The 23641-nt window shown below is 35.9% G+C and overlaps 1 protein-coding gene across 2 annotated transcripts; it reads right to left on the minus strand.

The window, feature by feature from the left end:
* Nucleotides 1–2368: 2368 nt before the first annotated feature.
* Nucleotides 2369–22580, minus strand: LOC113113127 (FYVE and coiled-coil domain-containing protein 1-like). Of its 2 annotated transcripts, none has more exons than XM_026279314.1 (18): nt 22500–22580; nt 21924–22015; nt 21425–21531; nt 20374–20499; nt 16697–16803; nt 15403–15546; nt 15218–15293; nt 12399–14498; nt 12228–12320; nt 11888–12006; nt 11585–11752; nt 11271–11414; nt 10207–10400; nt 9948–10062; nt 9510–9605; nt 4954–5164; nt 3537–3646; nt 2369–3445 (listed from the first exon to the last, which is right to left on the minus strand). In XM_026279314.1, the coding sequence occupies exons 2-18, from the start codon at nt 21973–21975 to the stop codon at nt 3367–3369; spliced, it is 4041 nt and encodes a 1346-aa protein (XP_026135099.1). In that variant the 5' UTR covers nt 21976–22015; nt 22500–22580; the 3' UTR covers nt 2369–3366. The 2 variants fall into 2 exon arrangements, with proteins under 2 accessions (XP_026135099.1, XP_026135095.1); XM_026279310.1 differs by having other exon boundaries at nt 15200–15293.
* Between the last annotated feature and the right edge of the window lie 1061 nt (nt 22581–23641).

Raw genomic sequence — 23641 nt, forward strand, 5'->3', positions numbered from 1 at the left:
CACGCTTGAGGAGTGTGAGCCACTTCAGTCAGCCAACAACGAGTGCACAAGAATGCCGTCCACTGAATATAAGACCAATATGACTGGGAACACATTAGCTAACTTGAAATAAATAGCATATATCCCATAATGAACTCTGCTCTGGCGGAAATCTTTCTTGACTCATTTGATTGGACTTCCAGATTTGACAAAAAATAAAAATAAAAATGTACATCAGAGTTGAATGGAGGTCACGTGACAACATTGCATAGGCCTACTACTAAATGTATAATATTCATAATGTGCAGTATTCCATTCCAGGAAACACTGGATGGACAGGACTTGAAGTAGGCCTACACAAGATGTGCCCAAATGTATAGCGATCATTTAGGAACCATTTAATAAATTACATGCATTGCATTGTGGGAAATGGTAAAACAGTACAACATTTTTGCAAATGTTGCCAGTCATCTCTCTGCATGCAGAACATTTGCATATTATCCCAGTAGGCACCTGACTGATCCTGAACGTAGTTTAATGCCAAATGCTTGTATGAAAGTTAACAGAAGACTTAAGAATTAACATTGACATTTTAAGAAGATTACTATGAAAAATATAGAAACAGCTTGGGCTGATTATGGTTATTTTGATTCATAAGCTTGTGATTTGATACCAATGTCTATGCAATTCGATAATGCGGCTAGCAGCCGGCTTAGTTTAAAATGCATTCTTTGCATAATTTTACATCAAAATTAGCAAAGTACAAAGCATAACTGCGATTAATTGAATGGGATGCATGCTGCAAATAAAGTCAAGTGAACTAAAAACAGCATGAACTAAAGGATTGATTTTTCGGATTTAAGAATCAAAATTGGTTTATCAAAATGAGAATCGATTAAAACCAAGAAATCAGCATTTTAAACCCAACTCTACCAACAATAAAAAATAGATCAAAATTGAATCAATTAGCAAAGCTGAAACAGTTCCACAGTGATTTATCCATGAATAAATGCTGAAATGCCAGCTGGGATATGTAATATACATAGCTACTAAATACTGCAGCAATAGTGTGAGTAGGATGGCAAAAATTCATTATGAACACTGCCACTGATTCAGATTACTTGTTGTAAACCAATATGCATTTTCTTAAAGGTAGTTTCTTAAATAATCACATCTGTTTCCCCCGAACCCTGAATGTGTAATTGCAGGCTGGTGGGTGTATGTGTGTGTGATCTAGGATTTTATATTCCACTCACATTTCTGTACACCCCCTCCCCCAGCTCTCTCTCTCTCTCTCTCTCTCTCTCTCTCGCTCTCTCTGTATGTGAGTAAATCTCTGATCATTTCAGGCCGGTCACAGGATGTGATCTGATTTACAATGGGTTCATTAACCTTGGGAAACGGTCTGGACTCTGCAGCACAAACACGCTGTGCTCAGATGGACTTCACGGTGATCTCAGCGGCGCTCGCCCTCTGCAGCGCAGCCGTAACCACGGGCAACCGGCATCTGAGCATGACTGCATGCAGCCCTGGCAGGGAATAATCAATATCCTTAGTGGACGCATGCACAGAGACCGAGCTCATCACAGTTCCTGGAGCAGATGGCAATGCCACGAGAGAGTGTTATTTTACTATGCTTAAGGGGTGCTGGTGGTCTGTGGCTTCAGTGCTTTGTTCTAAAATATTACACAAAATGAGCATTGTTAATGTGAACTAAATTTACAACTGTTTTTTTTTTTCCGTTAGAATAAAGTTTAAAGAAAATAAAATGTAAATATTAGATGAAACACTTAACTAAAACCATAAAACATTATCAAAAAAAAAAAATCTTAATATGTTTATATATAATTACACACACACACACACACACACACACACACACACACACATATATATATATATATATATATATATATATATATATATGTATGTATTTATACAGTATATAAAGCTTATTTCAGATAAACTCCAAAATAACATTTATCTATTTCAAAACTTTAAACTAAAAAATGTTAATTAAATTAATTTTTTACAAAAAGTAAAATTATATTAAAACTTATAAAAAAAAAAAAAAAAAAAATTACTAAGACTTGAACTCAAATTAAAATGTAAACAGAAAAATAAAAACTAATTCAAAATATGAATAAATTACTATAGTAGCTCAATGACACAATAATTCTATAGAGTTAACGCTTATTGGCAACTAAATAAAAAAATATAATGTTAAGTAAAATACGGCTAAATAGAAATATATATGCGTGTGTATATGAATGTAAGTAACAATTATGTATGTAACATTCGTGGATATATATACAGTACAGAGTGTGTGTGTGTGTGTGTGTGTGTGGGGGGGGGGGGGGGTCCAAAGTAGAGCCACTTTTAATTCCGCTCCTTTTCAAACTAGCTGTAATTTAATATAACTGTTGTATCACAACTCTTTACAGTAACTGAACATAAAAATTACTGCTATTCACTCTGATATGCTTACAGTACTCTGATCCAGTTCTGCCAACAGCCTCGGAAACACATTCAGAAAGTGCAACAGTGAAGAATCAAAGATTATTATTAAAGTTCAGCCATTACAAAAAGTGTAACTTACAATGTCCACCTTCTTCAGGCTGGAGTTATCTGTTACTGCACCAATCTCATTTATGCAAAAAACACAGTCACTGAGTTATTGCTTTAAAATTTTTCCCTGGCGTCAGCTGAATGAAAATGCATTTCATTTAATTTTTTGGTTGAAAATAAGATGGCCAGGAAATGGAGTTTCCTCTTATTACTGTGCACTCGTCCCTTCAGAATACAGATTATATGTCTGCATAGAAGTCATAGTTGACTTATAAAGCTTTGAAAAAGACCTACGATGCCCATATTATAATGCCCATATTATAATTATTATCCATTTATATCAGTTTTTAGATTTTTTGCATCTTTTAGACTTTTATGGATATTATATATATATATGCAATAACTAAAACGTTCAAGAAACTGATCGTCCCTGTATGTGAGTAATCTGACGAATAAGCATTTCTTTCATTTCTACATCAATAATTCCATTTCAAAACACATTCTGTAGTGCATAATCTGTTATAAAAACCATCTTTTTTCATCTGTTTTACTACTGATCACGTCAAATTTCATTGAGTTTTTTTCTGCCGTCCATTCCTTTGATAAGTATGTCAGAGTTATTGTACCATTCTGGCTATTAGTTTGCCAAGAGGGTGTTAAAATTATGAATTACATAGAGGGTGAATCTCACAATATGTCCAGGTTGTATTTCACCCCAAATTCAAAAGAGAGTTATTATTTTGCATAAAACATTTTTAGCTTGGGAGCATTAAGTCTTTTTTTTTTTGGCTGAGACAGAATTTTGCATGATTCGTTTTCCTAAGAAGAACAATCACTTCCACTGCTGACCTCTGGCTTCTCTATATTCAGCTTGTACAGCACTTTCTTTGAGAGGAACCTACAAACAGGAAGAACAGTAAAACATGAACCGAGTTTAAGAGAGATCGACAGAGGATCTGCTGGAGGAATTAACAGATCTCAATACCAACCTGGAGAAGGAGTTGTCAAATATGAGAGTATATTCTCCAGGGTTTCTGATCTTCAACTGACCCTGAATTGTTTCCTTATGTGAGTTACATCTCGTCAGAGGGATCACAACCTGAATGAAAAAGAAGAACCAGGTTTGAGGATCCATTCGTTATTACACTAAAGCTGTCCAGACATCATCACCATCTTCTAAACACGTTAACAGGTTATATAGCAAGAGCTGCATTCATTTCAAGGGTCAAGTTTCAAAGTTCAAGGTCCTTTATTGTCATTTCATGTTTCACACATGAAACCAAATTTATCCTCAGGACCAGCAGCGTACAGAAACCTAACACACTGCTGGTCCTGAGGACAAATTTTGTTTCGTGTGTGAAACATGAAATGACAGAAAAAAAGAAAACTTAAAATTCTGAAATATAATAATTGAAAAAGTAAGTGTTTTCTATTTGAATATTTTAAATTGTAATTTATTCCTGTGACGCAAAGTATGGAATGATATTCCGGACATTATTCAAAAGGAATTGCACGTTGTATTTGCAATTGCGTTTTCAATTTGTGGACGCATACAATGTGACATAATCCAAACGCAAATGCAAATCGCGAATTACCGTTTGCATTTTCGTTTAAGCGAACGCACAGTGTCTGCCAAATTTAAAATGGAAATGCAAAGTCCGTTTGCAATTGTGTTTCCCATATCTTACGAGCTATGAGCCTGTCATATTTAAATAGCAATATTAATTACCACATTGCCTTTTCACTCTCTCTGCACTGTGCATGTAAACTGCCAAAACTCAAATGGAATCGCAATTCCTTTTGCATTTGAATTTCCAACGTCTACACGGAAACCTGTCAATCAAGTGACAGGGGTGGGGCCATTTTATTGGGCATGTTTGCATTGGGAAGTGACGTCACTCACAGTCGACGGAAATATAATATTTAGTTTCATTTGTAATGACTGTATATATACATATTTCCCTGAACTAAGTACATTTCTGCTGCTATTATTATGTCTAAATGAAAAATGAAAGGAGGCAGTGGTATTTCATATCCTTTTTTGTTTTATTGTAAATATACAGTGAGGAAAATTGCAGTAGTCAAGGCGAGCTGACTGAAGTTATCGAGTACGCTGCTGTTTGCAGAATTACCGGACCTGTGTCCTCGCAGACATCACACTATTTATGCATTATATTTGTATAAATATACATAGTTAAAACATCAACAAACTAAATATTTGATTAGAATACTACTAATAGAGAGCTAGCATAGTCAATTTAAATGTAAGCAGGTTTAAATTGGCTGGATAGCAGCGGTATGACATAAGCTGGCACTCTGGCACATGGGCCAATAAACTGAGAAATGCTGATGAATTTATGGCAAAAGCTGCAAGCGTGACAGCACCACATGTCATGCGTATGTTACCTTGGCCTGTTCTAGAGGAGTATCTAGGTTCTCTCTGAACACCACACTGAAGGCAATGCTCTTGGGCTCAGAAGAGAAGACCCAGCTGATCGTAGGACCCGGATGTGCAGCGGTTATGAGAATGAGACTGTAGCAGCTGGACCTGATGAAGAGTTCTCTGGACTTATCGCCAAACTGAACCAAGTCCTCCACACTGAACGGCACAGACAGCCTGTGAAACAAAACACAGAGCTGGTCATGGACATGAATAAATATTACCATTCAACAATATTATTAACAACAACCATAATTATTATTTTTATTATTATAAATAATAACAGTTTATACAAAAAAAATCTTAAGGCCGTCAGGATCCATCATGAGCGTTGTGTGTCTAACTAATAGTCATGGGAATTAATAAATATTGTAAAACCTGAATTTATTTTAATTTATTTTGCAGCAATACTAATGCTTATTATTATAATCAAAAATCATTAGCACATCAGGATCAATCAAGAGTGTTTTTTTTTCATGCACAATCATTTGAATGATATTGCAATACTAGATTTATTTATTTTTAACAACAGCAACATTAAATTAAATTTATGCATTTAGCAGACGCTTTTATCCAAAGTGACTTACAGTGCATTCAGGCTATAAATTTTTACCTATCATGTGTTCCTGGGGAATCGAACCCACAACCTTGCGCTTGATAATGCAATGCTCTACCAATTGAGCCACAGGAACACTAACATTAATACTACTACTAATAATAATAATTACATGTACATGAGTGTATATATGAATATATGCATTATGTGTTTCACTCACTGTCATGGGAATGAATAAAAACACTAGATTTATTAATTTTGCACCAATACTAATCATATTGACAATTCTCAAATAACCATTATGATGAGTTTTGTTCTAACCGCTTAAATGCTAAAGGTACTTGCGCTGTAAAACCTATTAAGACTGTGTCTTAATAGGTGTTATTATATACATATAATAAAACCTATTAAGACTGTGTCTGTTCCCCGAATAGTGAGGTCAAAATATAAATATAATGTAGGATCTAGAAAAAATCTTATCGTAATTAAACCAGAAAAATTTAAAGTAAATGAACAAAAACAATTTTTAAAGTTTGGGCTCATAAATATTAGATCACTCGCACCAAAAGCAGTTATTGTAAATGAAATGATCACAGATAATAGTTTTGATTTACTCTGCTTGACTGAAACCTGGCTAAAACCAAATGATTATTTTGGTCTAAATGAGTCTACTCCACCAAACTACTGTTATAAGCATGAGCCCCGTCAGACTGGTCGTGGCGGGGGTGTTGCAACAATATATAGTGATATTCTCAATGTTACCCAGAAAACAGGATACAGGTTTAACTCTTTTGAAATACTTCTGCTAAATGTTACTCTGTCAGACATGCAAAAGAAATCTAATGTATCTCTTGCTCTGGCTACTGTGTATAGACCACCAGGGCCGTATACAGAATTCCTGAAAGAATTTGCAGATTTCCTCTCAGACCTTCTAGTTACAGTTGATAAGGCGCTAATCATGGGAGATTTTAATATTCACGTTGATAATGCAAATGATACATTAGGACTTGCGTTTACTGACCTAATAAACTCCTTTGGAGTCAAGCAAAATGTCACCGGGCCCACTCATCGTTTTAATCATACACTAGATTTAATTATATCGCATGGAATCGATCTTACTGCTATAGATATTGTACCTCAAAGTGATGATATTACAGACCATTTCCTTGTATCGTGCATGCTGCGTATAACTGATATTAACTATATGTCGCAGCGTTACCGTCTGGGCAGAACTATTGTTCCAGCCACCAAAGAAAGATTCGCAAATAACCTGCCTGATCTATCTCAACTGCTAATTGTACCCAAAAATACACACGAATTAGACGAAATTACTGACAACATGGGCACTATTTTCTCTAATACATTAGAAGCTGTTGCCCCAATCAAATTGAAAAAAGTTAGAGAAAAACGTACTGTACCATGGTATAACAGTAATACTCACTCTCTCAAGAAATTAACTTGTAGTCTTGAACGCAAATGGAGAAAAACTAACTAAGAAGTTTTTAGAATTGCATGGAAAAACAGTATGTCCAGCTATAGACAGGCTCTAAAAACTGCTAGGGCAGAGCATATACACAAACTCATTGAAAATAACCAAAACAATCCTAGGTTTTTATTTAGCACAGTGGCTAAGTTAACAAATTACCAGATGCCACCTGATTCAAATATTCCACCAACGTTAAATAGTAATGACTTTATGAATTTCTTCACTGATAAAATAGATAACATTAGAAATACAATAGCGAATGTAGATTCTACAGCGTCTAACACTTCAGTTTCATCCATCGCACCCAAAGATAAACTGCAGTGCTTTACAACCATAGGACAGGAAGAGCTAAATAAACTTATCACTGTATCTAAACCAACAACATGTTTATTAGATCCTGTACCCTCAAAATTACTGAAAGAGCTGTTACCTGTAGCAGAAGAAACGCTTCTCAATATCATAAACTCGTCGTTAACTTTAGGACACGTCCCAAAACCATTCAAGCTGGCGGTTATCAAGCCTCTTATTAAGAAACCAAAACTAGATCCTAGTGTACTGGCAAATTATAGGCCTATCTCAAATCTTCCATTTATGTCTAAAATTTTTGAGAAAGTTGTGTCTGCTCAATTGAGCACCTTCCTGCATAAAAATGATATGTATGAAGAATTTCAGTCAGGTTTTAGGCCCCACCATAGCATAGAAAACTGCACTTGTTAAAATTACAAATGACCTGCTCCTTGCGTCAGACCAAGGCTGCATCTCATTTCTAGTCTTACTTGATCTTAGTGCTGCGTTCGACACCATAGATCATGACATACTCATAGATCGATTACAAAACTATACAGGTATTCAAGGGCAGGCTCTAAGATGGTTTAGATCCTACCTGTCCGATTGCTACCATTTTGTTTACTTAAATGGGGAGTCATCTCATTTATCATCAGTAAAATATGGAGTGCCACAAGGATCCGTCCTAGGTCCCCTTCTATTTTCAATATATATGTTGCCCCTTGGTAATATTATTAGAAAATACGGAATTAGCTTCCACTGTTATGCTGATGATACTCAGCTATATATCTCAACGAGACCAGATGAAACTTCCCAATTATCTAAGCTAACAGAGTGTGTTAAAAATGTAAAAGATTGGATGACACACAATTTTCTCCAATTAAATTCGGATAAGACAGAGATACTAATTATTGGACTAAAAAACACTACACAGAATCTTGTAGATTACAATCTGCAACTAGACGGATGTACTGTTACTTCCTCTACAGTCAGAAATCTGGGTGTTATATTAGACAGCAATTTGTCTTTTGAAAATCATATTTCCAATGTTACAAAAACTGCATTCTTCCATCTTAGAAACATTGCCAAGCTACGAAACATGTTATCTGTTTCTGATGCAGAAAAGCTAGTTCATGCATTCATGACCTCTAGACTGGACTATTGTAATGCACTTCTAGGTGGTTGTCCTGCTTCTTCAATAAACAAGCTACAGGTAGTCCAAAATGCAGCAGCTAGAGTCCTTATGAGGTCAAGAAAATATGATCATATTACCCCAATTTTAAAGTCTCTGCACTGGCTACCTATTAAGTTCCGTATCAGTTACAAATTATCATTACTTACCTATAAGGCCCTAAATGATTTAGCTCCAGCGTACCTAACTAGCCTTCTACCACGTTACAATCCATCACGCACCCTAAGGTCACAAAACGCTGGACTTTTGGTCGTTCCTAGGATAGCAAAGTCCACTAAAGGAGGTAGAGCTTTCTCACATTTGGCTCCCAAACTCTGGAATAGCCTTCCTGATAATGTTCGGGGTTCAGACACACTCTCTCTGTTTAAATCTAGATTAAAAACACATCTCTTTCGCCAAGCATTCAAATAATGTATCTTTTTAATTGTGAGTGTAGTTGCATCTGTTCAAAGTTGCATTTTTATTCATTAGCTTGGGTTAAACTAATTTTACTTTGTTGGATCAGCAGCTATGCTAATGATGTCTGTATTTTGTTTCTATTTTTCGCCACGGGATTTACATCCCGTGGTAACTAGGATTTAAACAAGCTCCAGTCCAGTCCAGATCCAGAACACCTGAGAAGAGATGATGCTGACCCTCAGAGGACCCCAGATGATGCTAACCTTGAATCAACAAACAGAACTAACAATTATTGCTAAATGTGTGACTGAATCATATAATAACTTAATTAATAATATTGATAGTTCATCGTCTAGCTGACTACGTCTTGTATTATTTTTATTATTTTTTCTAAAATCCTGTCAAATGTGCACAAACTACTAGCTACTACTAAATATTGTAGAAACATAATTTTCTGTAAAGTTGCTTTGTAACGATTTATTTTGTAAAAAGCGCTATACAAATAAACTTGAATTGAATTTAAATAATAATATATAATGACAATAATTGTGCAAAGATCAAAACGGAATCAGGACCCATCATAAGCGATGTGTATCTGACTCACATCATCTCTCCAGATTTCAGCAGACAAATCTCAGCGTCCTGAACTGAGCCAATCAGCTCATCTGAATCTTCTGTGCTGGTGATGTCACTGCTGCTTCTGCGAGACATAGAGTATATGCACGTACATGTCATTTCCTGTGATAAACTTATCTAACCACCATCTAAAAAATAGCACACTTCATTGCAAGTGATAAAATGAAACTGGAACAAAACTAGCAAGTTTCACTATTATGTTTACTTAGTGGTACATTAAGACACACTGGCAGGCACCATGTGTTCCTGTCAAATTTGCTCTGATGAATGAAATAAATCCAATAATGAAACTGAGTTCAGCTCAGCAGGAGCAAATTCAATTTTGCACGAATTCAATGCATTGTGTTTAGTGCAGAGAATCTGGGCTAACAAGACAGTTGTGTGTGTGTGTATGTGTGTGTCTCACAGCTGTTGTGTCTCTGTGGGCAGCACAGTGGTGTGGCTGTCCTGGACACAGTTCACCTCCTCTTCTGTGATGATGTCATATGCTGTGTCATCTGGTCGAGGGGACTTCAGTGCCCCTGTGAGGACAACATTCATATTACATACAGAATTACAACCCATTATAAGAAAGAAAGATCGCACTTTTACATTTAAGGCATTAAACAATCAATTCACAGCACATATCAAATCACCTAAAAACTCCTTGATGGATACCATCTTACCTGGGACACCAGGCGTGCTGGTCCGTGTAGGGCTTGATTTTGGGCTTTGGGCTGAACGAACAGGACTACCCAGATCCGCATGTCCAGGACGGCGCTGACCGAAGCAGTCCTTACAACAGCGCACACTGCTACTGCCCTGGTGGACACCTGCATCATGACTGAGGCAGTTGTAACAGAAAGGGCGACCACAGGACCTGTTCAAAAATATGGAAAATACAAAAGTTATTATTTTGAACTTTCTATTCATCAAAGAAAACAGCACCGTTTTCACAAAAAATACAAACTGTTTCCAACACTGATAATAATCAGAAATGTTTCTTGAGCAGCAAGAATGATTTCTGAAGAATCATGTGACACTGAAGACTGGAGTAATGATGCTGAAAACTCAATAAAAACATTTATTACAGTATTTACTGTATTTCTGACTAAATAAATGCAGTCTTCTTTCAAAATCTTCTTAATAACCCCAAACTAGGGAAGTCATGGCCTAATCAGTGTGTGTTCACTGCTGTGTCTGTGCACTTTGGATGAGAAAAATGCAAAGGCACTAATTCTGAGTATCGGTCACCATACTTGGCCACATGCCATGTTACTTTCACTTTCACATTTGGATACTGTAGATACAATTTTTTAATGATACAATGACGATTATTATGGTTTAATGCCTACATACTACAACAATTAAAGGAAATATTGTAATTTGAACAAAAATCATTCAAAAATATTATATTACATTTTAAATATTATGTTACATGAAATGTTTCGCAATTAAAAACAAGTTGATGATTTACCAGTCATAGCAAGTAAGGGGTTGTACAAGTATAATGAAGGTTTACAATAGCAACTACAAAATCAGAGGACACTCTTATCTCTCTTATATAAGAAACTGTGACATTCTGTGTCAAACACAGCTTGCACAGAATTACCTGGCTGTCACTGGCAATTTCTAGGTTAAAATAAGGTCTCAATATGCCAAAATTGTATTTCAATGCATCTAGCAACTGAAAGCCAGAAGAACAACATTTGCCAAAAATGCCATTTCCCCTTAAAGCTTTACCCCTGACCTGCAACTATGTTTGCGCAGCATCCAGCTGAAGTGGTTGTGGCAGCTCAGACAGTATGTGACATCTCTGTCGGTTTGTTCCTCAGTCCTCTGTTTCTGTTCAAACTCCAGTGCATCAGACTTCTGCCATAAAGCATCTTTGTCCCTACAGGGGGTGGCAGAGTTCTATGAAGAACAGCTTGCAACAACTCAGCAGATACAGTAAAGGAATTTTCAAATGCATTTCTTTGGCTTGTAGGGAACATCTATCCTGATGTTCTAGATAAACATTTAAGTGGAAAAAAATATGGTAGGTAACTACAGTATATAGGTCACCTTATGAGCTCAATGAGCCTCTCCTCCAGATTCTTTTTGGTACGATAAAGGTCATCTATCTCAGCAGACAACTTCAGTTCAATGGCTTGCTTCTCCATCGCACTTCTGCTTAAGTTCACGCCCAGTTCATTACAAGACTGCTTTGCAAGAGCCAGTTCCTCCTCCGCTCTGACAAAAAAAAAAAAAAAAGAATCCGGCCAGCAGACATTCAAAACAACTAGTAGAAAGTGTTATAGGCTATTTTTCTTCATATATATATTTTAATGTATTGACTACCTCAAAAGCAGTACAGAAATCTCTTACCTTGTTAAGTCCACTCTGAGAAATTTTATCTGTTCCTCTTTCTGATTTATAATAATTTCAGAATCACCAATGAGGGCATCTTTCTGTTCAATCAGCTGACTGTAATTGCTGTTGGCAGACTTTTAAACAAAACATTTTTCTTGCATTTAAAAGACTTCTAATCTCAATAATTAGGGTTGGAAATATTTAGCTACCTCAACATGCCAAATACTTGATATAGAACAATGTCAATATCATATTTACATAGAAAAACAATTAAAAAGCACTGCAGTGGAAAGTGAAAACAGTAAGGTAATGAAACAGCAAGTAATGTGAACGATAATACGATACAGATACCAACCTCAAGCTCCAAAACTTTGGAATCAAGACTTGAGACTTTCTCGACTTCGTTGTCCAGCCTCTTCCGTAATGCATCAAGTTGCTCATTCAGACTCTTCAGAAAGACATTTAAAAACAGCCTGAACAAAACAGAAAAAAAATCTACATCTTTGAGAATTTTTACTTTAATTACCTGCACTTGATTTTGATGGTGCGCAGCCTCATCGCTCAACTGGGACCTCAGTGTGTCCACTTCTCTCTGTCGTGTCCCTTGGACGCTTTTGGCTTCCTCTTCCACCTGTTCAAGCCTCCCCTGCAACTTCTGCATGGCTTCTGGGAGCCCATCAGTCTGCTTCAGCTGCTCTTGGAGTCTTAAATTATCTTTTCTCAAGGCCTCCATCATATCACTTAGAGTTTCCACCTCCTCCTGTGCCTCCATCTGTAGCTCCGGCAGTTTGGTAGAAAGCTCTTCCCGTCTCAACTGAGCCTCCTGGTTCTGCCCCGTCAGCATGCAAACGTGAACTCCAAGCTCGGCGGTCTCAGTGTTGGTACTGGGTAAGACCTCATTAGGCTCTCCATTCTCAAGCGCAAGCGTGCTGTTCTGCTTCTTCAACTCGTGAAGCTCTTCCCTCATTTCAGTCAGGTTTGTTTGGATATCTATCTGCACAAGAGCCTCCATATCCCTCTCCTTTACCAGAGCGTCCTCTCTTTCCCGACAACGAAGCAGTTCCTCCACATGCCTATGGTTTAGCTGTTCCACCTGGGACTTTAGTTGCTCCGTCTGAGCCTGGAGATCCTCTCTGGAGGCTTCTGTCACTTCCTGCAGAGCCTGGATCTTCATCCTCTCCTCCGAGCTCACCAATAGCTGCGCCCGGAGCTCCTTGACTTCTTCCTGGAGTCTGGAAACTTCCTTCATGTTGAGCTGAAGTTGGGCCTCAGCCAGAGCCAACCTGGAAGTGGATTCTCCATTATCAGATCTTGATGATTTACTGTCTTCTTGTAGGTGTCTAGAAGTTGTTGTCTTGCCACTCTCATTGAATTTTTCCAACATAGATATACTCTTCTCCCCAAGTTGTTCAATTTCAGTTTCCTCGCTGTTCATCTGGCCATTCTGGATGCACTCCTCAAGATTTTGGTTCTCCATTGTCAGTCCAGACAACTCCAATCTGGTTCTTAATTGTCTCTCAGAGGCCTGTGTGGCAATCAGTTCCCTCTCTAGGGCGTTTTTGGTTTGCACCAACTCCTTGCCGCTCTCCTCATTTCTTTTCACAGTCTGGATCAGCTTGCCATTGATCTCCATCAAACTTGTGCACTGGTTCTTGTACTCTTCCAGTGTCTTGGCTTGCTTTTGGAGGCACTGACTCTCCGCAGTCAACCGCTGGTTGAGATTCTCCAGTTGCAGGATCTTCTGGTTTACGCTGGACAACTCAGTCATCTTTCCATTCAGTTGTTCCTCAAGTACACTTTTGTGTTGTAGCTCCTCTTCTATCCTTTTCTTGTGCTCCTCCAGTTGACCTTCCTTGGCCTCCAGAGCTCTCTGTACATCCTGCAGCTGAGTCCGTAGGTTCCCTGTTTCCCGCTCCTTTAGAGATAGTGCTCCCTGAAGGCGGTTGATGTTCATCTGCAGCTCATCAGCCTGCTGCATTGCAGTTGTTCGTTCTTTGTCGGCAGACACTCTACATGTGTCTAGCTTTCCTTCCATCTCCTTAAGTTTCTCCTCCTGAAGCTTCAGCTCCCGGGCAAGTCTCTCAGCTAGTCTTGCCCGGTCTTCGCTTTCTCGTTTACACTCAATCCTTTCTTCCTCTGCCTCCTTTAGCTTAGTCAGGAGCTCTTGGATCTTCAAGGCCGAGTCGCAGTAGTTGGAAGCCTGCTGTCCTTTTTCGTTCAGAGCTCCATCAAGCTTTGACAACAACTCCATGTTCCTGTTCTCTGCAATGCTCAGTTTGGCTTCTAGGTTGCGTTCTGAATTCTGTAGAGCCTCCAGCCCCTGTGTGGTGGTATGGAGGCGATCTGTGCACTCTCTAACAGCTTTCACCACCTGCTGCTCTTCTTCTTTCTCTTGATTAGGACCTTTAGCCAAGAGTTCCTGCTGGTCTTTGACCACGGCCCTCAGATCAGCTGCTTCACTAGTGAGTTGCTTGATCTTCTCTTGGAGCTCTTGTTGTTTTAACTCTGACTGGTCAAGCTCAATACGCAGGTCCTCAGAAGCACTACAGGACAACTCACCTAATTCCCCCAGATCACCTAGAAGACTGGAGCCGATATTTTGGCCTGGAAGAAACTCCTGAGCTTGCTGCATGAGAGAAAAATGGTTGAAATGAATCGAAAGTGAATATGTGACTGCATTCCATTAGGAAAACAAAATCTAAACCATAAAAGAAAACAAAATGCTTTCACTCACATTGGTCTATTGTTGATACTGAGAGATATAAAAATATTGTTAATGTGGTATTAAATCTAAATTAAATTGGTTGTACAAACAAAGAAAAATAAACACAAATCAATTTAATATAAAAAGCATTCAGAATGCCATGTTTTATGCGATAAGATTTACATAAGATTAAATACTTTTTAAAAGTACTGAGTTTATACCATAATAGCCAAGGTACTTATAATACTTTATAATAATTGCCTTTTTTCTTTTCTTTTTTTTTTTTACTTCTGAAAGACACACTTGAAAATCTAACCCTTTCCCATATTGTAGGCATGTATGCCAACAATGTGAATATGCAACAGTGTTGTTATCGTTAAATATACTACAACTTAAAGTACAACTTGTTTTTATTTCTAGTAATTAAAATCATATAAATAAATAAAAAAGTAAAAAAATAAATAATAATAAATACATATTAACACAAAATGTATAAATGAATTGATACTGCCAATCTCTATTTATGGATATTAAATATTAGGTACAGAGACCAGAGATTATGAGTATATGAAGTGATCACAATGAATTTTCTAAAGTCAAAGGTGTTTCTAATGTTATGAAACCTGTGAGTAACTGCTAACCAGACTGTTCACACTAGAGCAGCGACTGGGTGGTTTCCACACATGGGCGGCTGAGATAGCTGATCCCACAGTCTTTCTGTATGTGTGAAATGCACATAAAAATCATGTAATTTCTTAGAGTCTTAATGTGTTGAAATAGTGACTTTATTATTGTGAAATGCATGTGATAAATCCTCATGAATTACCTTGCAAAAGTGGGCCAGTCAGAGTCAAGGTCCTGACCTCGGGACGCTACATCAAACTGGACCTCATTAAGTTCATAAAGGTGGTTAATGATATCAGTGTTCAGATGGGACTTCAGGAAGGGACTGCGTTCATAATACCACTCACTGTGAATGACACACAAAAATCATTACCACTCGTAAACAAGAGTGGAGTTCTCAGAATGCTTGTTTCTCAGAGATGTTACACCCTGGGCAGCTCCGCAAATTTAGCTTTCCTTTTGTACCATAAAAAAAAACACAGGAATTTGGACAACTGTGTTGTCAGTATTACAATTAAAATAGCTGACATGTATCTATGCTACTTTGAGACAAGAAGTTTCTTGTTTCAGAGAAGTGAAAGTGGGTGAAGGAAGAGAAATTAATGTGTGAATGAGTTTGTTCTGAATAAACATTTTCAGGTCTTTTAAATAAAGAGCAGCTTTGCACTAATGCATTAACATTCTCTATTCAAATGACTATGTTGTGCCATGTGCAAAAAAAAAAAATTAAAAAAAAATAATTATTGGCAATTTACTGTAGACTTATTTGCTGAAATCTTCTAACCTGCTAAAGATTGGTAGCAGAGCATGCAACTCTTTTCGTGCAAGCACTTTGTTTTCGTGTGAATATTTTGACCACACTTTAAAGCCAAATGTGGTTGCACTTTCCACCAAAATGGTTGTTTACATGTTTTATTCTAAGTCTCAGGCATATGTGCATCACATCAGTGTTATTTTACTATAATGGAGATACTATCATAGTTTTTATTCATATTTTCATTCGTTTGCAGTTTTTTTCATTTTTATTTGTTTAGTTCTGCTTTTTAAAACATGACTACATACTGTAGTTTTTATAAATTTTTTGCTTTCAGTTTTCTTTGTTTTGGAACATCAAAATAAGAAATGTTGCCTTGGCAACTAGCTGAAATAAAATATGTTTGTGATTTGCTATATTTTACATATATATATTTTAACGTTTATTGCAAGTAACTAATGCTTTTTTATGCTTTTTGTATGTTTTTATTAACCTGGGTCACATGATGTACTACTGCTATTGTTTATACTAGAATATCATACTTCTACATTCTATCATCATTATAACTTCTCATGTTAATTTTTTGTTCATATCAAATAATACACATTTTACTAGACATTTAGTGGAAATACAAATGATTTGTTTACTTTAATAAAGCTACAGTATGCATTTGGAGTAATCAATCAATCATCCTGTACAAGTTCCCACTAAGTAAAGTTTACATTTTTGTTGAATACATTACCATGTGGTTTTGTAATTGATAAGACATTGCTGAAGAGTGTCTGCCAGCCTTTGGTGCACCAGACAGTAGCGGATGAAAGCCCGTCCTTTCCCTAATGAAGTCTTCAACTAAATCACACAGGGTAAACACAAAGGCCATGCATTAAATACGGAATATATGTATGTTTTGAAATGAGACCTGAGCATGAAATATGTTCTGGATAACTTACACTCTTATAAATTACACAAGTTTCTGTCTGACCACAACACAACAGCTTCTTATCTGTTGATCACATCCAAAAAACCCACAAGATTCTTATGGTAATGGAATGAGAAACAATAACAATGCACATTGTGAACATCATAATAGAGCTAACAACAACTGACAATTGTTTTTTTAGTTTTGAAAGGAAGCACTAACTTGATTCAAAGGTCAATGTGCAGATAATCTGCTTAAACATAAACAGTTCATGCTTAAAATATACAATTCCTTATTTTGCACTTTTATTCCTTTTTAGTATAAGACACATCAAACTTTGGCCATTTCAAGCAAATAATGAATCAAGAAAAAGATATTGATTCTGTTCTGTTGATCCAGGCACACCTGGAAATGAAAGGTCAAGCTGAGTGCACTGCATAGTGGGCAGTGTTGGGGAGTAACTAGTTACATGTAACGGAAAAAATGTGTAATTAAATTAAAGTTACTTAAGAAAATGTTAAATATTACAAAGGGGATTACATTTTAATATTTACACACACATCCACATACAAATGTAATTGATTTCTTTCCCAAAGTGCAGTACGGCCGTATAATTTCCACAATGTAGAAACACAGTCGAATAAATCAAAAGCAGGTCAGTACACTTGAATCAAAACATGATATGGACTAGTGTCTGTGAATACTAAGCCGTATTCATAAAAAATACAATATATAAATCCTGCACGTTCTGCGTGTCTGTGGAAATCATGCGTGGACTGGACATCGGGACAACAGTGGCCTGGCAGCTGATTTGGCCCGCTATTTTAATATTATTGTTGTATAATTGCCTGCCGAATGTACTAAAGCGATTATTTCCACTTATCAGAGTTATCAATGTGAAAGAGAGACCGGAGTGGACTGTGGAAGCGGACAGGTGAAGCAAAACTACTGTTCAGGGTTTCAAGTGCAGCTCAGTTTCATCTGTAAAGATGCTATTGTAGTTTTGTCTTTCTTAACTTAGTCAATGAGCAGCAGCACATTGCTCATCAGTCATAACTCAGCATAATGTATAAAGCACATAATTTTTATCTATTTTAATGTTAATGTAGTAATTTGGCAGAAAGATAATCCTATTTTATAATAGGGTTAGGAGGAGCTAGGGCAGACAACAACACAACCCTTGCGAAAATGAACATGATTTTACTATAAATCCAAAGACAATGGTTATTGTATTACCCATGCTAGCCACAAATTAAAGAATTATATACAAATCAATTTATTTCAAAATAAAAACAAATGGTAATCCCTTTGTCAAAAAATAAAATAAAATAATAATATGGTTACTATACTTTTACTATAATAAAAGCATGGTTAATTTGTATAAGGGGAAAACCTTGACTAGGATTTTTCTATAAAGATATTGTAGTGATGTACTAATTTTGACATGTAGGCAATAGAAAGTATAGTTTTGTTCGATCTTAAGTATTAAAATTACGAGAGAGAGATATCAGGCCAAAATAAAGAGACTGAAAAGAAAAATGGAAGTGAAGATGCAGTTCAAGACAGAACTTTGAATTATTTTGCATGTCTCCAACCTAAAGATTTAAACCTTTTATATGTCAGGTCCATACAAAAAATAGAGTTGTACATGTTGCACAATTTGTTTGTATGAGATTTCTCCTTCTGATTTTTTTTTTTTTCCCAGTCCGCCACTCGTGGAAATTAACGGCGCAGACATGCAGTTTCTTTTACTCACATAGGCCTACTGAAGCTTGCGGTGTGTTCAATATATGAGTACATGAACACATAAACATAATCTCTAGAACTGCTCTGAGTCACTTCAGTTTACTTGTTTTGAGAAAACTATCGTCATATCATATACAAAGAGACAGATTTGAACGTATGCTTATTAGATAACCATATTTGAGCTGATTTATATGCTTTCATTTATTATGATTTTTTAATTTAAATTTTTTTCCCCAAACCATTGTTAGATGCAGTGTTTCCTGTAGTTATGCAAAGATTTGGTTTCAAAAACAGCATCAGTAAACAATTTCTTATGATTTTAAATCTGCACTGAACTTCAGATCGATGTCAAAGTAAAAGGCGGTACTAAAGTCTGATTTTGTGGTGGATGTGTTCAACTTTGATCATCTTAAATCATGTGATGAAGGGTTGTGAAAGTCTGACAGTGTTGAGCACTACTGTACGGTTAACCCTGCATGGTGTTAACTTTAGTAATAAAAAAAACTTAAATAAAGTAATTGAAAAAGTGACACTACTACTACATTTTAAATAGAGTAACTTGTAACCTGCAACCTATTAAATTTCCAAAGTAAACTTCCCAGAACTGATAGTGGGATACAGTATTCAGTGCAGTGTGATCTGGTTTTATGCTGCACATTTTGGCAAATGCAAAAATAGGACATTTCTGCATTCAATGTGCACACTAAATTTGAATACTGCAACTAGTGTTGTACACAGTGCATACAGAAAAGGTAGCATGGTAATATGCCAAACTAAACAAACAATGTCCTCTGTCTGTAGATGGAAGATTACAGTGGGTGACCAAAGAGCACCAGGTGGAAACGTTACACTAGATCTGCATCTGTTCTGGATTCGAAAACTGCATTTTAGTGACAAATGAATTCTGAAGAATTTTTGTATGCATTAACAGTTGTTCTTTAAATAAGGAAAAAAGGATGCCCTAATAATTAATTAAAATATAATCCGTGAGTAATACCAGTTAATGTCTAAAACTGATTGTGTTGGGAACAGTACACAAAAAGAATGATCAGCTTTAATCTATTTACAGGTAGGTTGGTCTGAGATAAATCAGCATGTTGTGGGTGATGCCTAGGTGGTTTTTAGGGTGGTTCAGGTGGTTTCTTACTGACTAAAATCCAAAAAGAAGTCAAAACGGCTCTCCTCTATAATATTCTAGTCCTAATAAGGCTCAGGTCCCTCCGTCTATGAGTCTTGTCACTTAAAAAAGTAATCGCACACACCTACTTTCAACAAGCTACACAATTTGTCAGTGGCACAAATGATGTGGGATGGAATGCATGCTAAATGTAAAAAAATATATATATTTAAAGTTTAATACTTAAGCATAGTACGTATATTTAATACTTTGTAGTTTAAAAAGTTTATTTTAACATAGAGGTTCGTCTCCCACAATATGATCATTAAAACCACCTGTTTTGGTAAAGGAATAAAATGCCTGGGTGTACAGTATAATGTACAGTTCTTTTGTCTGTGAACTTTACAATGATCCTTGAGTCACTACTGCCAGTCGAATACCTATAAATCACATGACCAACCTGAAGCTGAATGTCACTGCTTGTTGCTTTGAACCCTCCAGAGAGGTGCAAATAAAAAACGGATGTAAAAAATGTCAGAACACAAGCAATATGAAAGTGTGAAAGAGAAGTGAAAAGGCAGGTTGCTGCCAAACACACACTTGCTGAAGACAGTTTTGGGCTCGTGCAGTAAATTACCTCAGGGATTGATTTGACGAAGCGAATGCCATCATTAGCTCCTTTATTCTTGGACAAGCAGTCACAGAAATAGTCCCAGTAGTCTTTCCTGCTGCCCAGAAATGTGGTCCTCTCTTTCTGGTCAAACTGGACACAGCGTTCAACAGGTTAATCTCAATGCAATCACTCTTAACATGATGTTTTGTTAAATATGAATGTGGAGATCCCCAGTCATCCAGGTCACCATCAATTTTATATCAAAAAACAAGAAACTAGTTCACTGGTAACAACTGAATTTCACAGGATATTCTACTTTTTGTAAAGTTACAACTAGTTCCACCAGAAACTTTTTCAACGTATCTTTTTTTTTTTATTGTTGGCAAAAAAATCTACAGAATTGATATATACAGCAGTTGTACTATAACTAATTTTGGTAACTACTAAACGTAGTTAGGTAAACTAACTCTGAAACAGAACTAAATTAAATAAATGAAGTTTATTAAACTAAAACTGAAAAAAAAATTAATTAGCGCTATACGATTAAATGATATGCAAATATAAACATTTCTAAAACTTCAACTAAAATTAAAATGAAAACAGAAAATATAAAAAAGCGTATTTAAAATATTAATAAATACTACAACAGCATATAAATAATACTAAAATTAAACTTAAGTCAAATTAAATGTCAAATTAAGATGAAATGAATATGTACTTAACCAATTATTTTAAAAAATAATAATAAGAAGAACTAAATTAATTATGTCTCCGGGCTCATAATAAGTAGAATTTGTTTTGTTTTGTTTTTTTCCCGCAAATAATTGGACCCTTATGAAATCATGGTCAAATTTGCACTAAATACTTCACTTTTATTGATAGATAATATTAAAATGAAATCAGAGAAGACACAAAAGGCAAGGATGTATAACTTTGTCTGAATTCTGTGGAAATTTCTGCTGAATACTGTAGTTGCAGATTTCACGCTGGATACAATAACTTCAAGAAAGAGCTCCTGATGATGAAAGAAAACTCAAGCATTAAATGTCAAACGAGTTTAAAGACTGTGCCGTACCTGCAGGAGGTACTCCAGCTTATAACAGAACTTGTGAAGGCTGGAGCTGTCATCTGTAATGGGCTCTCCAGAATCATAATGTTCTTTGCTCAACTCAGAAACTGCTTCTGCAGAAACAGTTGGGTTTTAGCAGAATATAGACTGAAAATGTGAAGTTATTTGTTTTAATCTCCTTTAAAACAGCTCGCCTCATTTAATTTCATAGGAGGTTGCGTGAACATTTTAAAGCAAGGAACAGCAATTCTGCTAATTTTTATAACATCTAGGGATTTCAAAGACTTAAACAGGTCTGGAAATCACAAATTCAAGTTTTCTCTGACAGAGGGAACTTGCGCAATTAAATGCACATGACAGTTGTGAAAATACTGTGTAGATGATTACAACAAGTAACACTGTACAAGTTTGCTGAACACTAAGCTATGACTATATTTCAGAGATACAGAAAATGTACTGAAATTTTGCAGTGTCTCTAGAAAAAGCTAAACATGCGTGATTTTACCATGCAAATCTCTGATTATTCTCTGCAGCTGATTCTCTCCCACTGTACTCATGGTAGGTTGAATCTGTTAGTGTGGATAGTTTATAAAGTGCCTGTAAAATCAAAGGGAAAAGAAAAAGGCTGGTACTAAAATAATTAAAACAACAATAAAACAGTAAACTTTAAAAGGTTTAACAATGTGACAAAATAAAACATCCCATAATTTTACCATTTTATTACTGAACTTATTTGTATCATTAAAAAAATAATAATAATAAACAAAAAACAGAATAATGTACTGATGTAATCTTGATGTACAGTTTTACTTTTGTTTTTAAACGTAAGGCCGGAAATTACAATTCCTTTAAAAAATATATATTGTGATTTCCATGGTTATAGATTAAAATTATAATTCATATTTTTCATATATTTAAATATTAAAATGAGGCTAGGCAGGCACCTGCTGAACTTTGCAACTTTTGCGTTTAGCGCTTCAGTAACATTTCTGACAGAACTTCAAACTATCGTCAGTATAAATATATGTATATTTGATAAACATATGTAAATAATGATAAATAGATGTAAATGAAGACATACTTCATACAGAAAGACGATCTTCCTCATCGATTATTTACTGCAGATACAACCATGCTGTCATTAGAGGGGGCAGTACTAAGATGGACTGACAGCAAGCTCATCCAATCAGAGGAAAGCGAAGGAGCAGATTCTTTCGGAGCGCACCAAGTTTGGTTGCACGAAAGCAAAAGAAACGCAGTAAATATGTCATGTGATGATCAAGTGCCGCATCACTACTAACACAAACACATTTCAGGTGTTCACATATATATGTTATGATTTAACGTGCTATAAGTGTTACTGTATAACTTAAAAGAAGATCAAAACCAGTAACGATCAATAATTAGTTTTATCAATTGCTTCTGTAGAGTCATTTTACGAAGCATGTGCTTTCAAAAAGAGATCAAATCAGGGCTGATGCATACAGTCTTATTTTAAGTTTTATTTTAATAATGAATTTATCCCAATCCATATTTAAAATATAGGCTACGTACGTCAATTCAATGTGATTTTATTAATATTTCTTTATTCAAGTCCTTTTTGACTAAGGGCAAGGTCCCTCCAGATCTTCAAAATAAATGCATGCTACAGTATAAAGGAACAGAAAATAGGACATGGGGATATTGGTTCTTTATTTTGAAGAATGGGAGCTCTGGCATCATTATTGTGGGTTGTACTGTTTACACTGATACTCTAATAGGAACAGTCATCTTGAAAGTTTCATCCTTTTTAGATTTAACTCTCATTCAGTCTGCAATCAACTATTAATATATTCTTTGGATAATTTCATAAAGGTAAGAGATAGCTCAGCATGCAGAATGAATTCCACTGAGATACATTTTTTTTTAAATAATATTAGAAATATTAGATTTGCATTAATATTATGTTCTCAATATCTCTGAAGTGCATGTGAAAAAAAAAATATGTGCAATTATCAATGCAATCACTGGTTATTTCTCCAGTTGGTTAATATTTAATATTTGAGTTAGTAAGATCAAATAGACAGATAGACAGACAGACAGACAGACAGACAGACAGACAGACAGACAGACAGACAGACAGACAGACAGACAGATAGATAGATAGATAGATAGATAGATAGATAGATAGATAGATAGATAGATAGATAGATAGATAGATAGATTTTTTTAAATCATTTGTGA

The sequence above is a fragment of the Carassius auratus genome, chromosome 2 (genome assembly GCF_003368295.1).
Source record: "Carassius auratus strain Wakin chromosome 2, ASM336829v1, whole genome shotgun sequence".
In the NCBI taxonomy this organism is placed as follows: Eukaryota; Metazoa; Chordata; class Actinopteri; order Cypriniformes; family Cyprinidae; genus Carassius; species Carassius auratus.